Here is a 23,661-nt window from a genome sequence, read left to right on the forward strand (position 1 = left end):
TTTATCTTGTGTTATGTGACAAAGTGATTGTGCTAAAGAAAAACAGATTTTCAGTGTTTTACAGCTAAATGCTCAAGAGTTTGGAGGGGCAATTCAGGTTGCATTTGTAATCACAGAGGGCATGTAGTGCTCCAAGTCTGTGAGCCAAACAGAATTGCTTGGGCTGGATTTGATTCCCTACTCCCACTACTGCCTCTGTCTACACATGGCTGCTGTGTTAGTGAGGTCTTTGGCAGCCTCCCCTAGTAAGGGGAGGGCATCAGGAGGTGCCTGAGCAAGGACAAATGAGGAGGAGGAACATTTACCAGGGCACCGCCAACACCACTGCTGCAGGGCTAGAGCTTTTATCTTACCCTGGAGACCCTCACTTGTTAGTCTAAAAATCAAACACATCACCTTGATGATATTAAGAGGGAGGGAATTCGGAGATTTGAACAATCTTGTGCTTAAATGCAGTGACACAGCAATAAGACAAGGTGCATACTTCAGGGAAAACTACATTTTAGTTTGGGCTTCCCCATTAGGATTCTGTGGGAAGAAACAGTGTAGAAGATGTAGCAGCATTTTAACACTGTATAGGATCTCCTTCCCTCTTTAGAGAGTATGCACTGACTGTGAATTTTTATGCAATGATTTTCTAGGCACCATTCATTAGAAATTTTGAAAAACTCTGCTTTCTCCACCTCAAAAAATACACGTATTTGGGGCTCTGCCCTTCAGATTTCAGAAATTCCTGCAATATAGATTTAAAGACAAGTTAAAAATAACACTGCATTTCCAGCAGCAAGATTTTAAGAATCAGATGTCACCCTACCTGACCTCAATTAAGTCTGGCTGAATCAGCTGGATGGGATCAAGCAGGGTGTGAAAATCTGTAATCTACCAGTGGGGAGAGAAAAGAAGACCAGTTGGAAATTTCAGTGTGAAGCTGGTTCAGTATGAAGAGGAGAATTTCTAGTGTGAATGCGTGTATGTGTTCGTGCATGTGCTGGGGAAAGTAGGGTTGGCAAGGGAGACAGAGGAGAGCTTTGTGTTCAGTGCTTCCTCTGACACAGCTCAGCTTGTTCTCTATCTCCCAGTTTCACTTCTGAATGTGCAGGAACATGCGGTGGCTCCTTGTTCCCACCATCTTCATCATCCCTTACACTCAACAGGTAAGTTCATTAAAAAGAAAAAAAGATTTTCCCCTTCCTCACCTTGCTCCAGTTAAAAGTTTTTATTTGCTTTATGATGAATTAACTTTCAGAGAAGTAAATTCTTCATAAAGAATAAAGAGCCATTCCCTACTCCTGAGTAAATTTCATTTGCAGCTTATTTACTGCATCAGTCATGTTTTGGTAATTGTTTTTCTCTTCGTACATTAATATGACATAGTGGGAAAAAAAAAGTGTTAGGGAAGCTTAAATTGTCACTGACCTTGCTTATTTTTTTAATTTTTTTTTATTTTTAATATAAGCACAAATGACTATCCTATGCAGTAAGAAAGTAAACATCTTACTTATGCTCATATTCCGTAATATATACGTATACATGTGTTTGCAAATATATATATATATGCACACAGCAGTCTGACTTCAGGCTAGTTTTACAAATGAGAAAGCTACCTGGGCTGTGTTATATTTTGTCTCTTATGAGAAAATTTTAAGTGATAGTTTTTTCTAAAGGTATTTGTGTCAAGGGCCAATTTCATTATTTATTTACCTAATTTTGAAAATCCACTTTATGTGTACACAGTGTATTTTTCCTTTACAATCAAGATGAATGTCAACAGAATTTTTAAATGGCTGTCTCCCTCTGCTTTCTGCATATTTAAAGCCAGACTAAGATAACCAAACATTAGTCATAATACATTGCCTATTTTGCTATTTGCTTATTTATGCCATACTAACCTTGTTCAATCTTTAAAACACAGGAAAACAAACAACACATGAAGGGCTCTTACACAATGGTGTCATTTTCTGATCTGCCCATAGGATCAGGAAAAGTATGTAAGGGACTTGTGTGATGTGAATAGCTTTGGTACAGAAACTTGGGGAAGCACAAATTAGAAAAATATTTGACCTGTAAACTGTACAAGCAAACTTTACATTTTCATTGTAACTTAACAGATACGTGAAGATTTTTCATGTAAACCTAAGTTCTCAGTAATTCCATGGGTAAAACTGTCAGATATTCGCGCGATGGTGTTTTTCTTACTTTCTAAGAACTTTGTAGTCTCACACCTTTTAGCTGTCACCTTTTCCTAAAAAAAGGAGAGGAAACCACCTAAGTAGAAGGCTGTAGGTTTAAAGCATATTTCAATTTGTAATACAAATTAAACATATTGGTTGAAGCGCATAAGGTTACTTCCCACAACACATACCCGTGTTGAAACATGGTATCTGGTTCAAGCCACAAAAAAACCCTCATATTGCTGGCATATGGCCAAATTCCTGATGATGATGATGATGGTAACAATAATAATTAATAACAATACTCTGCTTCTAAAGGAAGAAGCAGCAAGAAAATGTGTCCTAAAGCAACCATGTTGTCTTAAACACTAATGTTTAGTAATAATTATGTTTAAGTTTATACTAAACGTATAGAACACCTGCTTGTCTTTTTTCCAGAACAGTCCTTTAAGAACATTTATATGCCAATGCACACATCCATCAAATTAATGTTATGGTTTATAGGAAAGGCTTAGCTGCCTTAAAAAGTATACTTGAGTTAGTTGTTTCTGTATTATTGTTGCATTTAGATAAAAAGGATTAGAAGAAATCCTTTAACAAATGAAACATTTATGCAACTATCCTCTTCATACTGCATGGAATACCATATGACATTGTTTAACATCCATTTACTATATGAATTGCTTATGTAAATTAGTATCTAGCTTAAAAATCATTCAGCTTGAAAGCTACTTCTTTGTAGCTTCATTAGTAGCTGCAGATTAAGATATCGTAAGTATAGTTGTAAATGACCATGAAAAATGGAAATTAGGGGTAGAAAAAAGGCTTTTAAAAGGTCATTTAGTACTGCACTCAATTAAGCCAGCTCAATTATGCTGCAAGAGCTTTCCTGGGCTATGACATATGAAATGCTGAATTCTGCAGATACTTCCAGTTAGAAAATTGAGCAGCAAGAAACCCCAGCTGAATGACCCCTTTCCCTCAGCATCTCTGCTGGAGGTGATGTCTACACCAGTAGAGCCTTGCAGTTTGGAGGAACAGACAGAAATTGATAGACTGGGGTTCACATGCCCAGAAAAAATAATATATATGTAGGATACACGTTTTGGATTTTTTTATTGCAAGGTTGATGGTGATTCTGGCACCTGATTAGGGGCTGGGTCTTCTTTCCCTTTTGCTCTTTGGGCAGTGAAAGCTGTGTGATGAGAGTGGCTCCCAGGCCCTATATTGTAGAGTAGCCAAGTGCTGTGCATGCCCCCCCTTAACTACAGAACCAGTCATCCGTGGAGAATAACTATACCATGATCTGTATTTCTGCTGAAATCAGCAGCATGAAAAGATTTAATGCTAAGATCTAAACTGCTATGTTTTAGTTGTAGTTTTTAAAAAATGGAGATAGACTATAGCTATCTCAAATAGATCCTTTCACACTGTGCTAACTTAATCTGCCCCCATGCTTCAGAAAAATAAGCTCATTAAGAATTAGTTCGGTCTTCCTTTACTTTAAAAAAAAAAAAAGAAGAAGAAAATACATTAATTCTGAGACAGAATGTGTAAACCAGTAAATTCTGGCTAGATCTTGACTTCCTACTGCTGATACAAATCTCTTTAATGAGATGTGTCTTTGCTCCATAAGCCCTGGATTCAATGAAGGTTTAGTCATGCAAATAAATGCACTCTTAGAAAGTGACCTATTAAACTCAGTGCAGCTTATAGCCTCCCTTATTAGGATTAATTTTTTGCATCTAGCACAAGAGCATTTGTAAATATTATAATGCTCCTTCCTAAGCATCTACTCAAATTTTGGAGCAAAAGCAACACTCAAAAGAGGTTCCCTATTTTAAAAGGGTCTTGCCATCAGAACTGGCACACAGGGCTATGGCTGGCTATAAAACAATGTGAGGAATCAAAAGCTAATTAATTTGATAGAAGGTTTCTAGGAAGGAATACTTACAATAAAACCACCATTGACTTTAAAACACTTTTTAAAAAACTTCTGTTCAGTTTTGTTCTATAGAAGGCAAAGGAAAGACCAGTCAATTGTGTTTTGTACAAGCAGTAAGCCAGGCTCACTGGTGGAACATCTCAGTGTATGACACTGACTGATGAAAATGGTCCTCTGTCTTCCACCTAATCCTCACAGCCTCCCTCATGTTTTGATCTTGTGAAATTAGAAATGTTGGCTATCTTCATGCAACTTGTCAGTTTTTTCCATGTTGACTTCATTTTATGCTATTCCAGCTACACATATGCATTCAGTGCTCAAAACAGCCCACCGTGTATAAGTTTTTCCACAGCCCACCAGAGCAGCCTGGAGATAAACCTTCAGAAACTGGTGAAGTCCAGCGCAAAGAGGTTTGCCACTGGCCATGCCGATGCCCACCGGTGCCAGCCTGCATCCCTGGGGTCAGTCTGGTGAAGGATGGCTGTGGCTGCTGTAAGGTCTGTGCCAAGCAGGCAGGAGAGCCCTGCAATGAAGCAGATGTCTGTGATCCCCACAAAGGGCTCTACTGCGACTATTCGGAAGACGAGCCTAGGTATGAAACAGGCGTGTGTGCATGTAAGTTGTTCTTTCACATTCCCTTATTGAAATCCAAGTGGGTGGGGACCACCGGGTCAACGGTTTTAGAGGAAAACTCTGCTTGCAGGTACTGCACAGCTCTGTGCTAAAGAATTTATCCTAATTTAGTCCTCCAACTGCTCAGTCAAGAATCTGAGAGTAGGGCTGTGACTGTACTTAAACTTAGCTGCGTTAGTGAAACCAGTTGTGCACATTGTGCACAAGCCTATTACAGGCAGACATGTTGATGTCTAATTTACAGAGCTGTGGATGTCACAAAGACTGACCACATTTTAGCACTCTGGTTAGCAAGACCCACGTGCTCCTCCCCTGTTAGTAACTGTTGTTCACCATTTTCAGATGTGGTAGCTGTAGGATGTGAGCTCAATGGAGTTTATTATGCCAACGGGCAGACCTTTCAGCCTAACCGGCTTTATAAGTGCCTGTGTGTCAGTGGTACAATTGGATGTACCCCTGTATTCACACTGGGATTAGCAGGAAGTCCCTGCACCAGGGTCCCAGGCAGAAAGAAGCCAGGACAATCCATCTGTGGCCTGGGACAGCACAAGCAACTTCAATCAACCAACTACAGACTGATGTCAGGTGAGCCTGGCTATGCTGGTGAACTTTTCTGTACTTGAGCCTTTCTGCATTTAGCGTCCCTGGCTCCAGCAGCCAGGCAGGCAGCGCACTGGCACTTGCCCAATTCTTGCTGAAGGCCTTTGCCAGAGTGACTGTTGTGTCCCATTTACCCCTGTTACTCTCAGGTCACAGACTTATTTCTCTAAACCTAATGAATGTGAAAAGCAAAAAGGCTTTTGGCTTCTGTCACCAGGGAATTGGCCAAAGCATCTTTCTGCAGAAGTTTGCTACCCATTGGATCAGCCCAATTAGGGATACTGCTGGGCAGCCATTTTACAGCCTGGGAACTGCCCCACTTTTTCCTGCTTTGTGGTGTTAGGCAGTCTTCGTTTTCATATACATATATTAACATTATGCAGGTCTCCTCTTTCAATAGAAAGCAGAAAACTCCAAAAATTGCCTTAGTGGCTTTTCTGCATTCACAAATTTTAGGTCACTGCAAGAATAATAGTTGCCTCAAGTTTCTTTATTCAGTCTGATGAAAAGCATTCATAAGCTTGTCCATGCAACTCTGCCAGGGTCCGTGGATGTTCCCTTTAACTCCATTCTTGCTCTGCTGCTAACACTACTTCTCTTTTTCACTCTAAGGAAGAACCATTGCCAGAAGCAGCTATGCCGGCCCTTCCCTGGCCACAGCTGCTACGCTTGTGCAATCTCCTTCCCTATGCATGTGCAACTTTCTGTGGTGAAAATCATCTTCGTTACAGCTAATGCAGGTACCAGAAAGCAGAGCCATTTATTTGGTGGCAAATGGAATCACCATCATGGATCAGTAAAATAAATAAAATAAAACTATTTATTTTATTGATTGCAATGCTTATCAGAAAAACTTAATCAAAGGCTGCTGAGTAGATGCACATTGATCAGTCTGCAGGCAAACAGACCTGCTTACAAAATCTGAAGTCCAGTTAGGACAAGTTCTCACATGTAAGCAGTGGTCACGCAAGTAAGCCAAAATAAAAAAAAATAAGTTCATCTTTACTTCAGAATTATGATACAATACCTACATCTAAAATCAAAGCCTTTTTCCAGAAGTACACTTAATGTCTTGTATAAACACATACTCGGTAAAGCAACTGACTTCAAGTGAAGAGAGATTTAACTTCTAGAGAACAGTGCTAATCTAATTGAAGAGAGACCATAATGCACTGAAAACAATGTCAACCAAACCATATGAGCCTCTGAAATACATCTCACTGCAAACCAAATTAATGTATTTCAATACCTGAAGAACATCATTAAGCCATTTACCTTGTAGTCCTTCAGCAGATCCAAAAGCTGAAGTCCAACCTTCAGTAACTCCTTCACTGACTGCAACATGACATCATTTATTCTGGAATTTGGATCAGCTGCACAGCATAGCCTTGAGAGCAGACACACAGCTGAGAAATCACACTTTCTATTGGGCTCAGTCCAGGGACCCAACACCTGTCCCTATGGTGGCTGTACATGCTGTAGGATGCTGCTCTTTGGGAATCTTCTGAAGAAAAACACCTTGAATTCTTTTTTTTTTCCAAGTAAAACCTTCCCCCTCCCATTTCCCAGTCCAGCAGAAGTATCTTGTCAACTTGTCCATGAATTCCACAGATGGCTCAATGGGCTAATATATGTTTTGAAAAGTCCCTTTGCTGTTAGAGTGCATAGTAAGTTTCATTTTACCCCTCTTTACTTGTTTTCTGGCTTTCCATTTCAATTTGATTTACCTAATTCAGATACACAGAGATGTAACTAGGTCATACTTTAATGTACCAAGCATAATCAACCATTTAACTTTTATTTATAGCAGATTTGTGTCAGACTTTTAAACTGCTGGCTTCAATGAGATCCTTAAATTGCTGTCTACTTTCCAAGTAGATAGCAGTTATGGTAATTCCAGGTAATTCTGCCCATGCTTTTACATAAATGCACAGATTCTACATAGTTTTTTTGTAGAACCCTTCGACTGCAATGTTGTTTTTTTAAAGTATACTCCACCTAATCCAGTTCTCAGGATTTTTAGTGATATCTGAAAGTGACTGGGTAATTTTATTCCTCGATACAAAACCTAAACTCTTATCAATCGACAAAGACACAAATATTAATGTTCTCAGCAGCCTTTACAAACTATGCTTGGCCTAAAATAAAAAAATCTGAACATTTCATAAAAATTCCACAATTAACTCTTTTCACACAGTATTTCCATCTCATTAAAGTGGAAGGTCATATAATACATGCAATTTCATTGTCCTGGCTAGGATCTGAGTATCCAGTATTAGCAAAGTTTAACTGCAGCTCAGCTGAATTTTGTATAAATTTTATTTCTCATTTTTAGGTTTGCCTACAGAAATACCTTCATAAACAGAAATCAAATTCTTATCCTTGTATTTTCAATTCAACCTTTTGGGGCTGCATAAATAAAATATTGCTGTCTTAGCTTACAGAAGCTTACCACTAGTTTTGAAGAAAAAGTGCCTCATACAGGCAACTCCCTGGACACCCTGTTCCAGGACCTGTGGCATGGGCATATCCAGCAGAGTGACCAATGACAACAGAAAATGTGAAATGAAAAAAGAAAAGAGATTATGCTTCATTCAGCCTTGTCTGACCAATATGCTGAAGAAAATAAAGGTATTTTCTTGCATAAAATACATTCCTAATAGAAAATTAAAATATTGGAAATAATGGAAAAATGGATGTATTAGCCAGTACTAATAAAATAGTTATTTCTTTCTTTTTTATGGGTTTTAAAGTAAGTCTTCTATGTCTTCTATTATCAGTGTTCATGTTTCAATAGCAAACCACAGATGTGCGATTTCAAACAAAAGAATATAATGTCCTGAAATATAAGTGCTGCTAATGCTGTCCTGATGCACAGTCACTCCCAAAATATTTTCTATTTGTTGATGACAAAGGAAAAATCAGGCAGCTTTCAGATTGAGTAAATTTCAAGATATTTCTACGTAAATGTTGCAACTTTGTTTTACATGATCTGCTTTTAATGTTCAGTTTTCTTTGTTTTAATATTACAGATTCCAAAGGGAAAAACATGTCAACCAACATTCCAGCTTCCAACAGCAGAGAAGCTAGTTTTTTCTGGATGCTCAACTACTCAAAGATACAAACTAACTTTCTGTGGAGTGTGCTTGGACAAGAGGTGCTGCATCCCTAATAAGTCCAAAATGATCACTGTGCAGTTTGAGTGTCCCAACGAAGGCTTCTTCAGGTGGAAGATGATGTGGATAACATCGTGTGTGTGTCAGAGGATTTGCAGTGCTCCGGGAGATATATTTTCCCAACTCAAACTCCTATGACAAAATACACCATTGACTATAACACATGGAGTGCAACAACACAGTTACACCTTGAAGAGTCAGCATAACCCCCTGCCACAGCAGTGTTTATAATGAAAATACACACATGACTATCCGTTCATTTTTTAACTAGCACCTGTAAAACGCCAGTTGGCATCTTTTTAAATGTAACTGTTTTTACATCAGGAGATACATTCTTGAGGAGGATGTATCTAACACCAGCAGTACTCCAACAAGAACTTTTGGTAACTAAGAAAGGCACAGCAAGAGAGCTTCATATCCCGCTGGAACAAGTTTTTGCCCACAAAGACAAATAGCTGCTCTAACCTATTAAGAAAAAAATTGCCCTGTAATACTTCATCTATCATTCTTCATTCTTAAATTAACCTTTTCTGCTATACATCTGCAATAGTAAAACACATCAATGCTGTTTGGAAACAAAAGTCATCAGCTTTAAACTCAGACTGCTTTTTGCAACAGATAGTCTTTCTCTAGTGTTATGGATATAAACACTGGATGTGCAAAGGAACAAATAATTGGGCAACTGCAGATAATAGAAGCAAGACTTAAGAAAATTGCTATTTTTAGAACATTTTCTTAAAAAATGCTCTCAACAAATATTATCACAATACTTTATTGAATACTTACAGGCTTATACATTCAAAATTGCGCTTACGTACATATCCACTCCAACTGTGCTAGGACTTCACATTTCAAGAAATCATTATATCAATCCATTCTGATCTGTAACAGTTCACTGGAAAGCAACTGGAAACTGCAAAATATCTGTACATTCTATTTTGTAAAAGTTTTTACTGTAATATAAAAAGCTGCTTACCCTGATAACTATAAATATTAAAACATTTATTTTACTTGCATTCTTTCAAGGCTATAAGCATTTTTCTCCAAATAGTCATTACAACTTCATCACAAGTGCATGTTTCACTCAGAGGTATTCTGTATCATCCCATTATCAAGTGCAACTCATCATTCATGAATATGAATCATGAAAATATTAATTAATATTCCAAGTATAATACTTGAAACAAAATTTATTTTTTGGAATTTTCTGTTATTTCCCATTTTGATATCAACTGAGAATGCTCTAATATAGCTAAGTACAACATAGAAGCAGAAATACTAAAATGTGGAACATTGCTTAGAGCATTCTGAAATGTCTACTGCAAAAGTGTAAGAAAGCAGTTTCATTAAAGACTTGCTTTCATCTTTGAGAAGACTACATGGGCTTCTCTTCGTAGTCACTTGTTAAAAACTAAATCTATCAATGGTGATCCTTCTTTGAAGCAAGACCTACCTTTAGTTTACTGTAAGTTGAAAGTCTGAGAGAAGAATTATATTTTTGACTGCTACATACAATCTCTCCTTCTTTTCTTCACAGCATATTGTGTGTCAATTTATTCCACAGTTAGGATTACTGCCCTTACTGATACCAGCCACAATTAGGTGCCTTCAAATCTTTCTTACAGGCATGGCTCACCACTTAATGACAACTCTCAAGGTAAGGAAGCTGTTGTGCTGGTCCCACTTTGGAATTACAATAGCATGCTGCAAGTCACTCTGGTTAACTGATGCAGCTGGATGCTTAGGGAAAGTGTTTTTTGTTGTTGTTGTTTTTAAAATCAGTTCTTCCTTCTTTAAACAGCGATCTTCAGTCTTGAAGGATCTATTCTAGGCCCATCTTTCATAGCATCCAGTTCATTGTACTCTTCTATTAGGTCAGACAAAGAGGATACAGCTTCCGAAAAACAGCTTTGCTCCATCCCATCTATTTGCAGATAATGGTGAAGGTGAGCCTAAGAGAATAAAAAAAAAATAAAAATCAGTGTTATCCTTTTCTTGGTATTTGATTTCTTTGGCTCCGTAAATACCATTTAAACTATACTGAATGGGGGAGTGCAAGCACTTTTGAAACAGCACTTAGAGGTTTATACCATGACATCCCTTGTTTAAACACTTGGTAACTTTGTGAATAATTCCCTAGTCAGTCACAGTTGATATTACTGACTTCTCAAACGCTCATCTTTTCATACCCAGGCATTCTTGGGTATGCCTGACCAGCTGTGGATTGGGTTTACATGGCAGGGTTTTGGTAGCAAGGGGAGCACAGGGTGGCAGGGGGGGCTTTTGTGAGGAGCTGCCCCCATGCTGAACAGAACCATCCCAGCCAGCTCCAGTATGGACCTACCACAGCTGAGCCCATTAGTGATGCTGGTAATGCCTCTGTGACAACGTATTTATAAAGGGGTAAAAATGCTGCATAATAGCTGAGAGAGAGAGAAGAATCAAGACATTGTGAGAGGAACAGCCCTGCAGACACTAAGATCAGCTAAGAAGGAACATAAGTGGAATTCTGAGGCTGAGAAGAAGGCAGCAGGAGTGGAGGTGAAGGTGTTTTCAGTTTTGTTTTTATTTTTTGCCATCCTACTCTGCTATTATTGGCAATAAATTAAATTAATTTTCCAAATGTCAGGTCTGTTTAGCCCATGACAATAACTGTGGCTGTTCTCCCTGTCTTTATCTTGACCCACAAGTTTTTCACTGTACTTTTCTCCTGTCCTGCTGAGGAAGCAAAGTGAGAGAAAGCTTGGTGGACTCCAAGGTTTAGACTAGATATTAGAAAGAAATTCTTTACTGGAACAGGTTTCCCAGAGAACCTGTGGATGCTTCATCCCTGGAAGTACTCTTGGTCAGGTTGTATGGGGCTTTGAACCACTTGGTCAGACAAATATAGCCCTTGGGCTGTTAATTATAGACAGTCCCTTCATGACACTAAGGTCTGTGTTTCAATAACGCAATATGCTAATGTTTCGTGACTATGGATGTTAATAATGATAACAGTTGCACCTTTTTCTTGTAGAGCTTCATAAATCTGTCTTTGAGTTCAATGAAAGTTGGTTTTATGCATGTGTTGTTTGCTAAAGCCAGAAGGGAATGGGAATGGCCCACAGGAGGTACTGAACACAAACCAGTTTTCCAGCCCTCTTGATTCCAGGAGACAAAGTGAAGAGAAGGCTTCAACCTGTGATACAAAAATTTAGTTATCTAAGGAATATAAAGAACACAAAGGCTAACTACTAACAGTTTCAACTAACAGTCTGAAAAAGTTAACATTTAAGCACTCAAGATTAAGGAGGACAGTTATAACTATCACTGTGAATAAGATATTTTAGACTTCAGACTAAACCACTGTATCTCTGTGTTAAATTTAAATTGCAAACATCAATTGTGTTTTGTTAATTCAATGCATTGGGATTTGAAAAGTGAAGTTATGAGTACCTGTTTCTATAAAAGGGACTGCAAGCACTCTGAGATTTAGTAAAGGGGCAGATTAATACTGTGTGGGGGCAATCAGTCCATCTGTAGTTTTGAAATAAGTAAAATACTTTAGATTCCCAGAGATTTTCCCCATGCACCTGTCTGCCTATAAATTCCATTCTGCCTGCCTTTCCTGTTACATCTATGCAGCTCAGTAGTGTTCAAGGTAGAAAATGGGTGCTAGCAGCACAGAGCTGTTAAAATAAAGATGATGTCCTACCTACATGATAGTAACCATTGAAAGAGAAGGGCCCTCTGTCCTGCAAAAACAAACTACTACTACCGAACTCATTACTCCTTTGCTGTTGGGAGACCCCCTGGAAGGCTGGGCTTTGATTTTTTTTTTGCAATTTGGAGAAAGAGAGGAGTAGCACCTCCCTTTACTTGGAAGTCCAGGAATAATATGACTTATTTTCACCCATTATATAAGTTAATTATGTTTTCTTCTCTTCAAAATTTAGAAAAGGGCGTTGAAGTAAATCAATTTGGTATTCAAACTGTTCAAATGAAAAGCTGGAATGCTCTGAACAGCTACCGGTTTCTGTACAAATGCTATGACTACTCTGTGTGGTATTACAAACCTTTCAATATTTCTGCGAAGGTCTGAAACCTGCACGTTTCCTCGAACAAGAAGTGCACAGGCAAGGTAGAGGCTGTGCTTTGGATCTGCTTGAATTAGTTGATGATCTCTGCTAAATGCATCTGAGAACATCTGATCCAGCCTGGGAGAAAAGAAAACAGTTATCTACTCTTAGTAAAGTAGGATACGAAAAGTTCTACAGAATGCCCACCTTCAGGATTTAAAAGTTCATAAAATTCTGGATAAAGGTACATTTAGCCCAGGACCATAAATGATAGGAAAGATTCAAACCTTTATATGTACATAGGTTGGCATTAGAAGTTTTTTTAAAACATACTGGATGCATTTTTTTCTTACCCTCAAGTTACAAGCCACTGTTTAGTCAGAGAAGTTGCCTTTATAAAGGCAATTTGAGGCCAATGGTTACAAAGTCTTAAAAATCTGTAAAAGGATTTAACTACTTGGGGTTCTGGTTATGTGGCAATTTGAGTGGACAATCTAACTAGGAAGGATCTGACAAGAAATATCAAAGTGCTGATGATCTTTACAGAACTGATTATCTGCCTATTACACTTCATTATTTAAAAGGATCAATGAGTCATAGAACTGTGTTAATTTTGATTAATGATTTGGGAAAAGACAGGCTATACATACTTGTCTAGTCTACTTATTCTAATTTTATCACACATGACTGCTTTAAAAGATGACACTGCAGATTATATTCTTTCTCTCTTCACTTCCTTAACCAAGTTTCCCTGTACTACGGATACTAAAGATGGTGTTCCATGCACCCACAACATCTCAGCTATTCTTTCCATGTTTCAAATGCTGTAGATTTATAATCTCTATTTCTTTTTTCTTGTATCACCTCTGCCACATGCCTATTACAAAAAAATAAAGGACACGAATATATTAGAGTTCCCACTTCATTCTGAAACATCTTTGAGACCATCTCCTCATAGTCTGCTACCTTCCCTCCAGCCCTGCACTGTCTCCTCAAGGTATGTTTTCAACAGATCTGTCACAACTTGCTACTGGAAAATAAGTGTGGACCTGTCCTCTTCTCCACTTTGCGTCACTTGCCCTTAGCTGTCTCTAACACTGTTTGGGCCTCTTGCTGACAGAACACACTCCATCAAACCCAGTAAAATCTATTTTAACTCGTATTTTTTCTGCTATGTCAGAGGGATAAATATTTCACAAAATTTGACACATCAGCTTATCATTAAAATAAGATGTTAAATAGGCTCACTGCACTCACTGCATCTCTAGACTGAAGGAAGACACTGTTATTTCCCCAAAGAGCCTAGTTAATCCCTTGTTTGTCTTTAGAGTATTTTGTCAGTCAAGTGCAAACTGTTACTTAAAAGAACTTTTGGTGTGGGTTCTAAGTAACACATTTTCCCAATAGAAACACTTCCAGCAGAGATTAAAAGGATGTCAAGTTTACTGGATCAACCATTGCAGAGAAAAGGGAGAACAGATGTTCCATAAATCAGCAGGATGAATTTGAAAATATGGCAGACATACAAGTTTTAAAACTTCCACCCTTAGTTTTGCTACAGAATGCAAATTTTAAATGAAAACTACGGAAAAATCAGAAATTAAGCTTTAAATGTGAAACTCTAATAATATATTTTTTTACCTTCTCGAAGGAACATTAACATCTGCCAGTGTATACAGAGGAGTCAAACTTGAAACCAAATAATGAAGTCGAGGAAATGGAACCAAATTCATGCTGATTTCATTGAGATCCGTATTTAGGGAACCTTCAAATCTAGCAGAGCTGAAAAATTAACAAACTTTTATGAAACTGCACAAACTAAGCAAATCACTTCTATAAGGTAAACTTCTATTAAATCTATTTTTCAGCTGTTCTGCACAATAAAACTATAAAACAACACAGCATTTAAGCAAGTGTTCAAGTATAACTAGAAAACTTTCACATCTGGCAGTAACAGTGCTATGTCTTATTTACTTACACGTCCCATTAAAGAACAATAAATTACCAAGAAAAATTCCTTGTTTCCCAGTTGTAGTCTTTAGCACTGATTCAGTATTATTAATATTGTTTAATACAACTTAATACTGGTTAAGCAATACCAGCTGGTTATTACCAGTTAATTGATATCACTTTTACTAAACAGGCTATAATAAAACACATGTGACTCAGCATTCCTGACAATCTGCTTAAAAGAAAAACAGGCCAATAGTCCAGAAGTATATTTCTTGCAGCAATAGACAGTTTACAAGCAGAAATGATCTGACAACATTTATAAAATACTGCAACTGGCCTAGAAAGGCAAACCTCCATGGGCTCCATTAAGCACTAGTGGAAGGCAATATCCTTCTGCCTATAAAAGTATTTCAGTTTTAAGACTATCATGGCTAAAGCAACACCATTACAATCTGAGTATTTCCAAATACTTTAGCATTTAGTAACCAATTCTTAAAAAGAGAAGACATATTGAATGAAAACGAGTTAATATTACTCAAGTTGATGCAGGCTGTATATTTACTGCACATACCACCTCCAACAATCCCACTTTGTTACAGAGGAATAACCTGTAACTTTACCTTGTCAGGTTCAGCAGCAAGTTGGCTACGATGTTATTCATTGCATCAAATGGCTTCTCTTGTAGCGTTTTTGCACTCCCTGCCCTTGATGTTACCAAGCTGTTTTGCTTCACAGTTGATCCTAACTTTCCAGAATTGATCATCTGATGAATTTTATTAACTATCTCAAACAGAGACTTGGAGAGAGAGAGCGAAAAAAAAGCACAGTAGTCTTGAGTACAGAACTTTGAAATTCAGTACTGCACTTTTTAATTTCTAATAATCTTGAATTGTACTGTTAAAGATTGTACCTTTGATACATCTAAGTCTAACTTTCGAGCAATTCCAGTTGACTGAAATGCTTCTAAAAGCCTGTGCCTTACATATCACAAATATATACACAGCTTGACTCAAAAGTTTGAATTTTATTCAACTATTCAAAATCCGTATGAAAATTTAAAATGCAGTTTTAGAAGATAACACCTGAAGCAAAAAAAAATGGTCTCTCACTAAATTTCATTTTCTCTTGCCTTTTTTCATAAATAAACAGCAAGACAGTCACCGAAGCTCGATTCAAATGAGTCTAGCACTTTGCAACGTCAGGTATATCTAGGATTCCCATATCACTAATCAGCACAGTTAAGTTTGCTGGAATCTGGAGAAGTCAGAGGTCCTTGCAGGGCCCTACCAATACTATGCAAAAATTGATTGCTAAAAGAATAGAAGACACTCTACCTCATAAATAAGAAGCTTTTCACTGTTTACCTTGAAATACTCATGAAAAAATTCACTCTACCTTACTCTGAAGGAGCAGAGCAACTTTTTAGTGATATCCATGTTCATTTCAAAAGCTTGCAAGTGACTTAGAAGTTCAATTATTACTCTAAAAAGTGAAATAATGCTTTTGGAGATTTGGTACGTAAATCAGTACTGAAAAGGAAGAGACACTTCCACTGTCTATTATTCTGTAATAAAAAAATTACAGAAATAGAATATTATTTATTACCTCATTCTCTATTGGTAGTACACAGTCTGCATGTTCATTAAGCTCCTTCATAGCCAGAACACTGTTATATGGGGAAGTAATAACATCATCTTCACCAGATGGATAAACTGAAGTAACAAATCTGTATACTTCCGGGAATTCCTCCTCAAGCAAATTTAGTACAAAAGTTCCAAGACCAGATCCTGTCCCTAATTATGAATGAAGACAGAATGAGAGAAGACAGGTTCCCCACATTATCTTAGGCTCTAAAACTCACAACTTTTCAATTATATATGTTAATGAATATTTTCTGAAGCATTTGGCTGACAGTAGAGGCTACTCAAAGGTAATTAAGGCAGGAAGGTTTTTCCCAGACAGGAAAATAATTAAATAATAAAATTATTTCCCACAGTATGACAATCATGATGAAGTATACACTCTCAAAAATTTCTGTAAACCATGAAGTCCCATTACATAGCAAACATTTTCTGACCTAATATTTCTGCTTCTTGTTTTCAATTCTTTAATTTGAATTATGAAACACAACATTTGCTTAAAAGCTTTGAACTTTCCCAAACAATACTATTTTCCTTTTACGGTTTCTTTATGAAATTTTCTCATTCTTCAGTAAAAAAATGAACTGCCCCTGCCCCCCAGCACACAGGCTTTTTTCCTCATTAACACTAAGCACGCAGCCCTGAGTTCAAAACAGAGAATTGAACTGTGGTCTTTTTCTGAATATCCAGCTACATTCTCAGTGGCAGACAATTTAGTCTATGAACAAGACAGCAGTTTTCACAATAACAGAAACAGTACCTGCAGGGTCTCTGAAATTAAGCAAATGGCCACAAAAAAGGCCCTTGACAAAATCCTTGCTTCATAGTTAAGAGCTATTTTCTGTGTCTTTTTCCACATCATAACCAGTTATAATGCATTCTAGTCTCAGATTTCTGCAGTAGGAAGGCTTGATGGCAATGTAATAATGACAAAATTGTCACTGCAAAGGATTCTCCCTTTTGGCTTATTAACAAAGTAACTAGATCAGATTCAAGCGAATTACGTGGAAGGAAAACAGAAAAACAAAGTTTTTCTGAAGTTAAACGACATTAGAAGTCTCCTTCAAAGCTTTTTAGAAAACTCCCCACAATTAAAACCAACTTGATTATGACTATGCTGTCAGTGTTCAGAGGTCACTGACCCTTCTTCTGATCAGTAATACCTCAGGGTATGTCTTTGGTATCTGTCTTGATCTCATTGCCTCATCTTTAGAATTTTAGATTCATTTTGGATCTGGGTAGCACATTAGAGCTCCTCAGTGCTCTAACAAAACAAGTGATAAATAACTACAGGTCCACTTAATTATACTATATTAATTTTTTAAAAATCGGCATTCTGAACGATATAGATTATTATATTGTTTTTCTTTTCAAGATCCATGTATTTTCTTTTTTTCATCTGTGGCTACTGCAATCACACTCCCCATGAAAAAGATTACTTACCACCTCCCATGGAATGAATTATAAAGAAACACTGTAGACAGTCACAATGTTCAGCAGTTTTTCTCAGCTTTTCCACTATGTCTTCTCGGTACTGACAGCCATATATCTTATGACCTACAGCCCTGAGGATAAGAAAAGTACTTTAAAACACACCCCCAAAAATCAAACTTTAAAGTTTTTCTATGTGACATGTTAGAGTTCAGAGTCCAAAGCTGGGTGCAACACCTCATCTGTGAGTTTTTAAGTTGTGACAACATAAGAGCATATGGAAGTCAGGACATGGTTTTAACTTGGAGGATACAAACAGCTCTAAGTTCACAACTCTGGAGTATGCACTTATTATTCTGTACTGAAAAGGAAATAAACTTCCACACGGCATGATCCAATTGTAGTAATGAAATGAAAGCTACATAGTCCTTAACAGTAAAGATATCCCTATGTAATAAGTGTATAGATCATCTTTTGAGTACTCTGCAAGTCAGTTGCTACTAGTAACTAAAACCCCCCAAACAGCCCATTTTCTACACACTTGTCTAGTAATAGATAGTAAAGACTCTTTTACTCCCCATATTGCACTCTCTTTTGGTACATTTGCTGGTGATTTCCTTTCCAGTCTGTAGTGCACTGAATTAGAGTACCTTAAGGTCTCTGTGAAAATTTGGAATTCATTATGTTAATCAATCTTTTTCTGAATATCTCTTTTGGTAATTTGTAGTTTATATGCACAAAGCCAGACTCTGCAGTGCTTAGAAACCAGAAGCACATTTGTTCATATATCTCATTTCCACAGTAGCTGCACAGTCTCAAACTAGATTATGGCTTCGACTAAGCAATGAAAGCAGCTGAATGCCAAAGAAACAAAAATAAAAAGCATGTTCTTTTGTAAAGAAAATCAAAAACTAAGGAGAAAAAAAAAGAGATAAAATGATATATCAGCAAAATTATTCTTCTGTAAGAGCCTTTTCAAAGCCCTCCTCCAGGCAACAGTGACTCCAAGTTTGCTAGTAAAATGCTGCAGCTCTCCAGGTGCAGAAGACTCAAAGCTATGTTATCATTTCCCCTTTCAAATACCATCTAATTAGCTGCCAAGAAATGTGTTCTAAAGAGGTTCTCACCAGTTGTTTCCTGAACCAGAAACATCTGTGATAAGTTGCTTGCTATCAAACACATCCCTCAATGGTCCCTGTAGAATTTCATTTACCACACCCTCCTCCATGTCAATCAACAGAGCCTTTGAGAATGGAAAGAATTTACATCAGTCAGTAAGCAAACCACCCTTGAAATAATCACACAAAGAAATATGAAATTATTTACAATACAAAAGGAATTCTGTTTCTACTCTGCTCCAGAGAAACTTTTTCCCTCCCCAGTTTTTAACCAGGAGACCAACTAGATTCACCTTAGCTGATTTGCTAATAGTTGTTTGATAGGACTGCATTTCAGATGATAAAATTTTGTTAAAATTTTATGTTTTGCCCCACTACTTAGGAATAAAAAAATTAAAACATTTTTATGTTTCTTTGCTTCTTAATCATTTAAAGTGGCTCAAAGAAACCAAATCCTCAGTTGATAGTATCTACAATAATTTAAATAAAATCCCAATAAAATTACTCAACAAGACTGGCAGCAAACTGTATTACTGCATTAATAAAAGTTAATATTAGAAATTTTACTGTTCAAAGCAGTATTTAAACCTGTGTGCAATTTTAAGAACTTCATGACAATTCCCACACAGCTGGACATAAATATTCAATGTAAAAAGAGTGACCTTTATAGATTGCCTTACTCGTGCTTTTAAAGAGCAGATTTTTCCTTTGTAAATATCAGGACCATTATCACCACTTCTGAAAAAAAAAAATAGTAACAGAAAAATCTAAGATCAGATTTGTAGGATAAAATTTATACTACAATAAAATTTTATCTATTTCGTGTTTGGAGGACTATGACAATGCAAACAAACAGAAACACCCTGAGCATGATGCTAAGACCTCATAATTCCTGAAAATAATACAATTACAGGACATGATCTCGATCAGAATTATCCTAAACATTACTTCAAGAAGATGAAAGATAAGCATGAAAGTTTACTCTCAGATACAGCCTCTGCTTTGAAGCAATTCTACAAGCATTGCCAAAATTAGGAAGGATTATCTTTTATCAGCACATGATATGTGAATCCACATCAAACAATGCAAAAAAGCTCCCCATGAGCATTTCAGTGGGGGTAGTACAACACTGTGCTTGTGCTCGAGGTGTGAAAGCTCTGTAACTGCACCAGCACAGTGCTGTGCTTGATTTATTCTGCTTATTATGATTTACCAGTTCAAAAATCCTGCTGGGCTGACATAGCTAAATCTTCTTTCTTTCCCACTACTGGTTGCATTGAGCCAACACAGCAGACTATATGTTATGTTAGAATCACATTTTTTCCCACTCAAAGGATGAGATACTATGGTCTAGCCAAACTATATTTAGCACAAGGGGGAAAAAAAAGGCTGGGAAGATTGATCTTATTTTCTTTTCCATTATTTACCTCATCTGGGAGATGGGCAAACCAAAATTTAAAGTATGTCTTACACCATTCTACATTTAACTGCCACTATATTCACAAAACATCAGCTAAAATTCACTACTGAATCCCATCAAGAATAAGGGGCAAAGAGCCCAGGGCTGCACTGGATTACTCAAGAATTTTCCAGCTTCTCAAGCAAAGATGGTCTCTGGACACTTCTCAGTAGGTAAGCAGCTCACAGCAGCCTCCAACGCTCATGTGACTCCTCTAGCCTACACAATACCTGCAGGAGTACGCTACAGCACCAGTAAATCCACCTAGAGAATTTCTCTTCGGGGCCTAACAAAATTCAAAGAGGAAATAGAACCAAGCCCAGAACATTTCTTTCTCTTACTGTTGGCTTTGTTGTCTTTCATGCCAGATCATACTTTCAATCACCTGGATTCAATTGCTGAAAAAAAATCCCAACATTCCTATATCCATGGGATGGCTTGGGTTGGAAGGGATGTTAAAGATCATCCAGTTCCAACCCCCCTGCCATGGGCAGGGACACCTTCCACTCGACCAGGTTGCTGAGAGAGAAAACAGATGCTTCTATTGCAGCAACCTGTCAATTACAAATTTGGAGGTTTTGTCTGGCACATACAGAAGCAGACATTTTTTATGATCGAATTTTCTTGATTCAAAAAATGAAAAGGTGTCAGAAATATTGATATGGAATGATGATGATAAACTTTAATACATTTGCAATGTTCTTTCAAAGAGGTAAAATTTCAGACAAAGTAATTTGGATTTCAGTGCTGTTCTAGTTAAAATCACATTGCTGTACTGCAACGTTTTCATATAATGGAAGGAAACAGAGGTTGATCCAAATTTTTTTATTGATTAAAATGCAACAGGCTATCCCAAGTACACATTTCTTTCTTGCAAACTGCAAGGATTTTTGTAACTGGATAGATAAGAGATGACTGAATGGTTTTAAGGTATGAATTCGTTAACTTATAAAAAAGCAATTATAGACACCACTCTGGATAACAAAATAGTCAGATAAATAAGACATAAAAATTTTTTTTCTAAAAATTTCTAAACAAGAAAAAGTTTTTTCTGACTATCTTGTATACAATTCCTCTTACAACTCTTCAAGAAATGCTGCTCAGTTGGTATTCAGAGGGCACACAATCTGAATTTTATCTGCAGTGGCTAAAGCTATCAGATCTCGACTGTCCATGTTTGGTACATGAGGAAAGGAAAACAAACCGACACACTTTCAACACATTTAACTACTGAAGTATATAATGGAAATTCAAAGATAAGGAAAATGATTTTTTTGTTTTTGTTTTGAGAAGAACATAAGACAGCAAAATCTTTTTCTAGCACAAGATGCATATGACTTAAAGAAAACCACAACTTAGGTTAAAAGAAGATACCATAAGCGCTGATCTACCATGTAAACTCATGAACTACTGGATCAAAACTTACCGTGTATCTACATTCCTGAAGAAACTGCTTAAGGCTTCATCATAAATTCCTTTCTAAAAGGAAACAAAATGATGTGTAATGTCAAAAATTCTCAGTGCTTTTTCATGGAATAAATTAAGTTGGAAGGGACCTCTGAAGGACATCTGCCAAACCTCACCACTTGAAACTGAGTGAACATCTCCATTGAATCCAGCTAGTTCTAGTCAGCTCTAAAAAGAACATTTCACTGAAACATCAGCTTGTTATTAAAAACTGAGAAGAGAATGTAACTAGGAAATTAATTTTTCAGCACAGGATTAAGCAACTGTAGCAGTTTACTGAAGATCCCAATGCAATTATTAAAAATTGAAGAGCTGCTCTTCTGCTGACTCAGTTCATCACTGATACAACTCTCAGCTCATCATGGGTTCCATGCTTCTGATACCAATGGCAATGGAGTTCTGTAAAAACTGATCACGCTGATTCCTGAACTCCCTGCCAAGGGATAGCAAGAAAATGACTTAACCCAACATAAAGCTAAAGAGATCTGACAAGTTTAAATACCTTAAGTGCTTTATAGTCATAGCAAGAAAAGTGTGTTTTTGTTCAAGGTATTCAGCACAATCTTACGCCCTCATGTTGCTATTTTGGTCAGTAAAACCGTACAGGAAGTCATGGCATGAGCTAACCATGGAAAACCATGGTGGGCTTTGGGGGCATCCTCTTTAGCTTTACTGCCAGTGGCGAAGTATGAGCACTGAACAGCCCCTACCGTGTTGTTAACTGTCTCAGACCAGCTAATGCCTGGACGCAGGGAGACACACTGAGCTTTTCAGTGTGGAAATGCTGGAAAAAGCTGACCAGAGTTAGTGATCACAGAATATTCTGAGTTGGAAGGGACACAGAAGAAACACAGAGTCCAACTCTCAGCCTTTCAAGGGACACCCCAAAAGTCACACCAGGAGCCTGAGAGTGCTGTCCAAATGCTTCTTGTGCTCTGACGGGCTTGGTGCTGGGGAGTCTGCTCCAGTGCCCAATCACCCTCTGGGTGAACAACCTTTTTCTAATATGTAACTCAATGTTCCCTGACACAGCTTCAGGCCATTCCTTTGGATCCTGTCACTGGTCACAACAGAGAAAAGATCAGTGTCTGTCTCTCCTCTTCCCCTCATGAGAATGCTGCAGACTGCAATGAGACCCTCAGTCTCCTCTCCTCCAGGCTGAACAGACCAAGTGACCTCAGCTGCTCCTCGTATGGTTTTACCCCAAGACTCTTCAGTTTCCTCGTGGCCCTTCTTTGGATGTTCTCTAACAGCTTAATGTGTTTTTTTTAATATTGTGGCACCCAAAACTGCCACCAGCACTGGAGGTGAGGTCACCCCAGCTCAGAGCAGAGCGGGACAATCCCCTCCCTTGCCCAGCTGGCCATGCTGTGCCTGATGTCCTCCAGGGCAGGGTTGGCCCTCCTGGCTGCCAGGGCACTGCTGGCTCGTGTTCCACTTGCCACTGACCAGGACCCCCAGGTCTCTTTCCACAGCGCTGCTTTCCAGGCTCTCATTTATGTCCCCAGCCTGTCCGTACATCCAGCGTTGTCCCATCCCAGGCGCAGGATGCGCCGATCCCCATTAAACTTCACACGGCTGGTGGCTGCCCACCCTCTGACTTAACAAGGACGCTTGATAGTTCACCCTAGGCTTTTTTTTCACGATTAGTCGTACGGCACGAGAAGCTGGGGGTGGTTGTGCTCACAGTGAAGCGCCCTCAGTTTAACCAAACAAACACAGCGCTCCGCAGTCACAGCGACGAACGCGGAAGGCAGCGAGGGCGGCTCGCCCCGGGCCAGCGGCGCCCCTACCTTGTTGACAGCGGCGTGTTCCCGCAGCGCCAGGTCCCAGAAACGGCATCCCACCTGGTTCCCGCACTGTCCCACTGCAAAGGGGAGAGACACGGCTCAGGCACGGGGAGGGCACGGCGGGAGGTCTGGGCGCCACGACCCCCTTACCCTGCACCACCACCGACTGGGTCATGGCAGAACCGGCGGCGCAGCCCTGTTTCGAAGCCGGCGCCCGGAA

The 23,661-nt window shown here is 38.3% G+C and overlaps 2 protein-coding genes across 3 annotated transcripts; one reads left to right on the forward strand and one right to left on the reverse strand.

Annotated features, from left to right (window-relative positions):
• Window positions 1-1,103: 1,103 nt before the first annotated feature.
• On the forward strand, window positions 1,104-9,101 carry CCN6 (cellular communication network factor 6). The gene is made up of 5 exons (XM_058835701.1): window positions 1,104-1,154; window positions 4,413-4,731; window positions 5,092-5,334; window positions 7,787-7,980; window positions 8,382-9,101. The coding sequence occupies exons 1-5, from the start codon at window positions 1,104-1,106 to the stop codon at window positions 8,661-8,663; spliced, it is 1,089 nt and encodes a 362-aa protein (XP_058691684.1). The 3' UTR covers window positions 8,664-9,101.
• Window positions 9,097-23,661, reverse strand: TUBE1 (tubulin epsilon 1). 2 transcript variants are annotated; one of them, XM_058836804.1, is made up of 12 exons: window positions 23,592-23,661; window positions 23,445-23,518; window positions 21,611-21,663; window positions 19,406-19,460; window positions 18,735-18,850; window positions 17,620-17,741; window positions 16,142-16,329; window positions 15,157-15,332; window positions 14,225-14,365; window positions 12,581-12,721; window positions 11,529-11,703; window positions 9,097-10,477 (listed from the first exon to the last, which is right to left on the reverse strand). In XM_058836804.1, the coding sequence occupies exons 1-12, from the start codon at window positions 23,614-23,616 to the stop codon at window positions 10,319-10,321; spliced, it is 1,425 nt and encodes a 474-aa protein (XP_058692787.1). In that variant the 5' UTR covers window positions 23,617-23,661; the 3' UTR covers window positions 9,097-10,318. The 2 variants fall into 2 exon arrangements, with proteins under 2 accessions (XP_058692787.1, XP_058692786.1); XM_058836803.1 differs by having other exon boundaries at window positions 9,098-10,477; window positions 19,406-19,463.

The sequence above is a fragment of the Poecile atricapillus genome, chromosome 3 (assembly GCF_030490865.1).
Source record: "Poecile atricapillus isolate bPoeAtr1 chromosome 3, bPoeAtr1.hap1, whole genome shotgun sequence".
In the NCBI taxonomy this organism is placed as follows: Eukaryota; Metazoa; Chordata; class Aves; order Passeriformes; family Paridae; genus Poecile; species Poecile atricapillus.

Excerpts from the sequence above, each read along its gene's own strand:
- TUBE1 (XM_058836803.1), bottom strand. The coding sequence starts at position 23,616 with ATGACCCAGTCGGTGGTGGTGCAGG. Across the intron at positions 21,664-23,444 it reads AACACGCCGCTGTCAACAAG|AAAGGAATTTATGATGAAGC; the intron begins GTAGGGGCGCCG and ends GTTTCCTTTTAG. Across the intron at positions 15,333-16,141 it reads TACTACCAATAGAGAATGAG|TCTCTGTTTGAGATAGTTAA; the intron begins GTAATAAATAAT and ends TCTCTCTCCAAG.
- CCN6 (XM_058835701.1), top strand. The coding sequence starts at position 1,104 with ATGCGGTGGCTCCTTGTTCCCACCATCTTCATCATCCCTTACACTCAA. Across the intron at positions 1,155-4,412 it reads TCATCCCTTACACTCAACAG|CTACACATATGCATTCAGTG; the intron begins GTAAGTTCATTA and ends ATGCTATTCCAG. Across the intron at positions 7,981-8,381 it reads ATATGCTGAAGAAAATAAAG|ATTCCAAAGGGAAAAACATG; the intron begins GTATTTTCTTGC and ends TTAATATTACAG.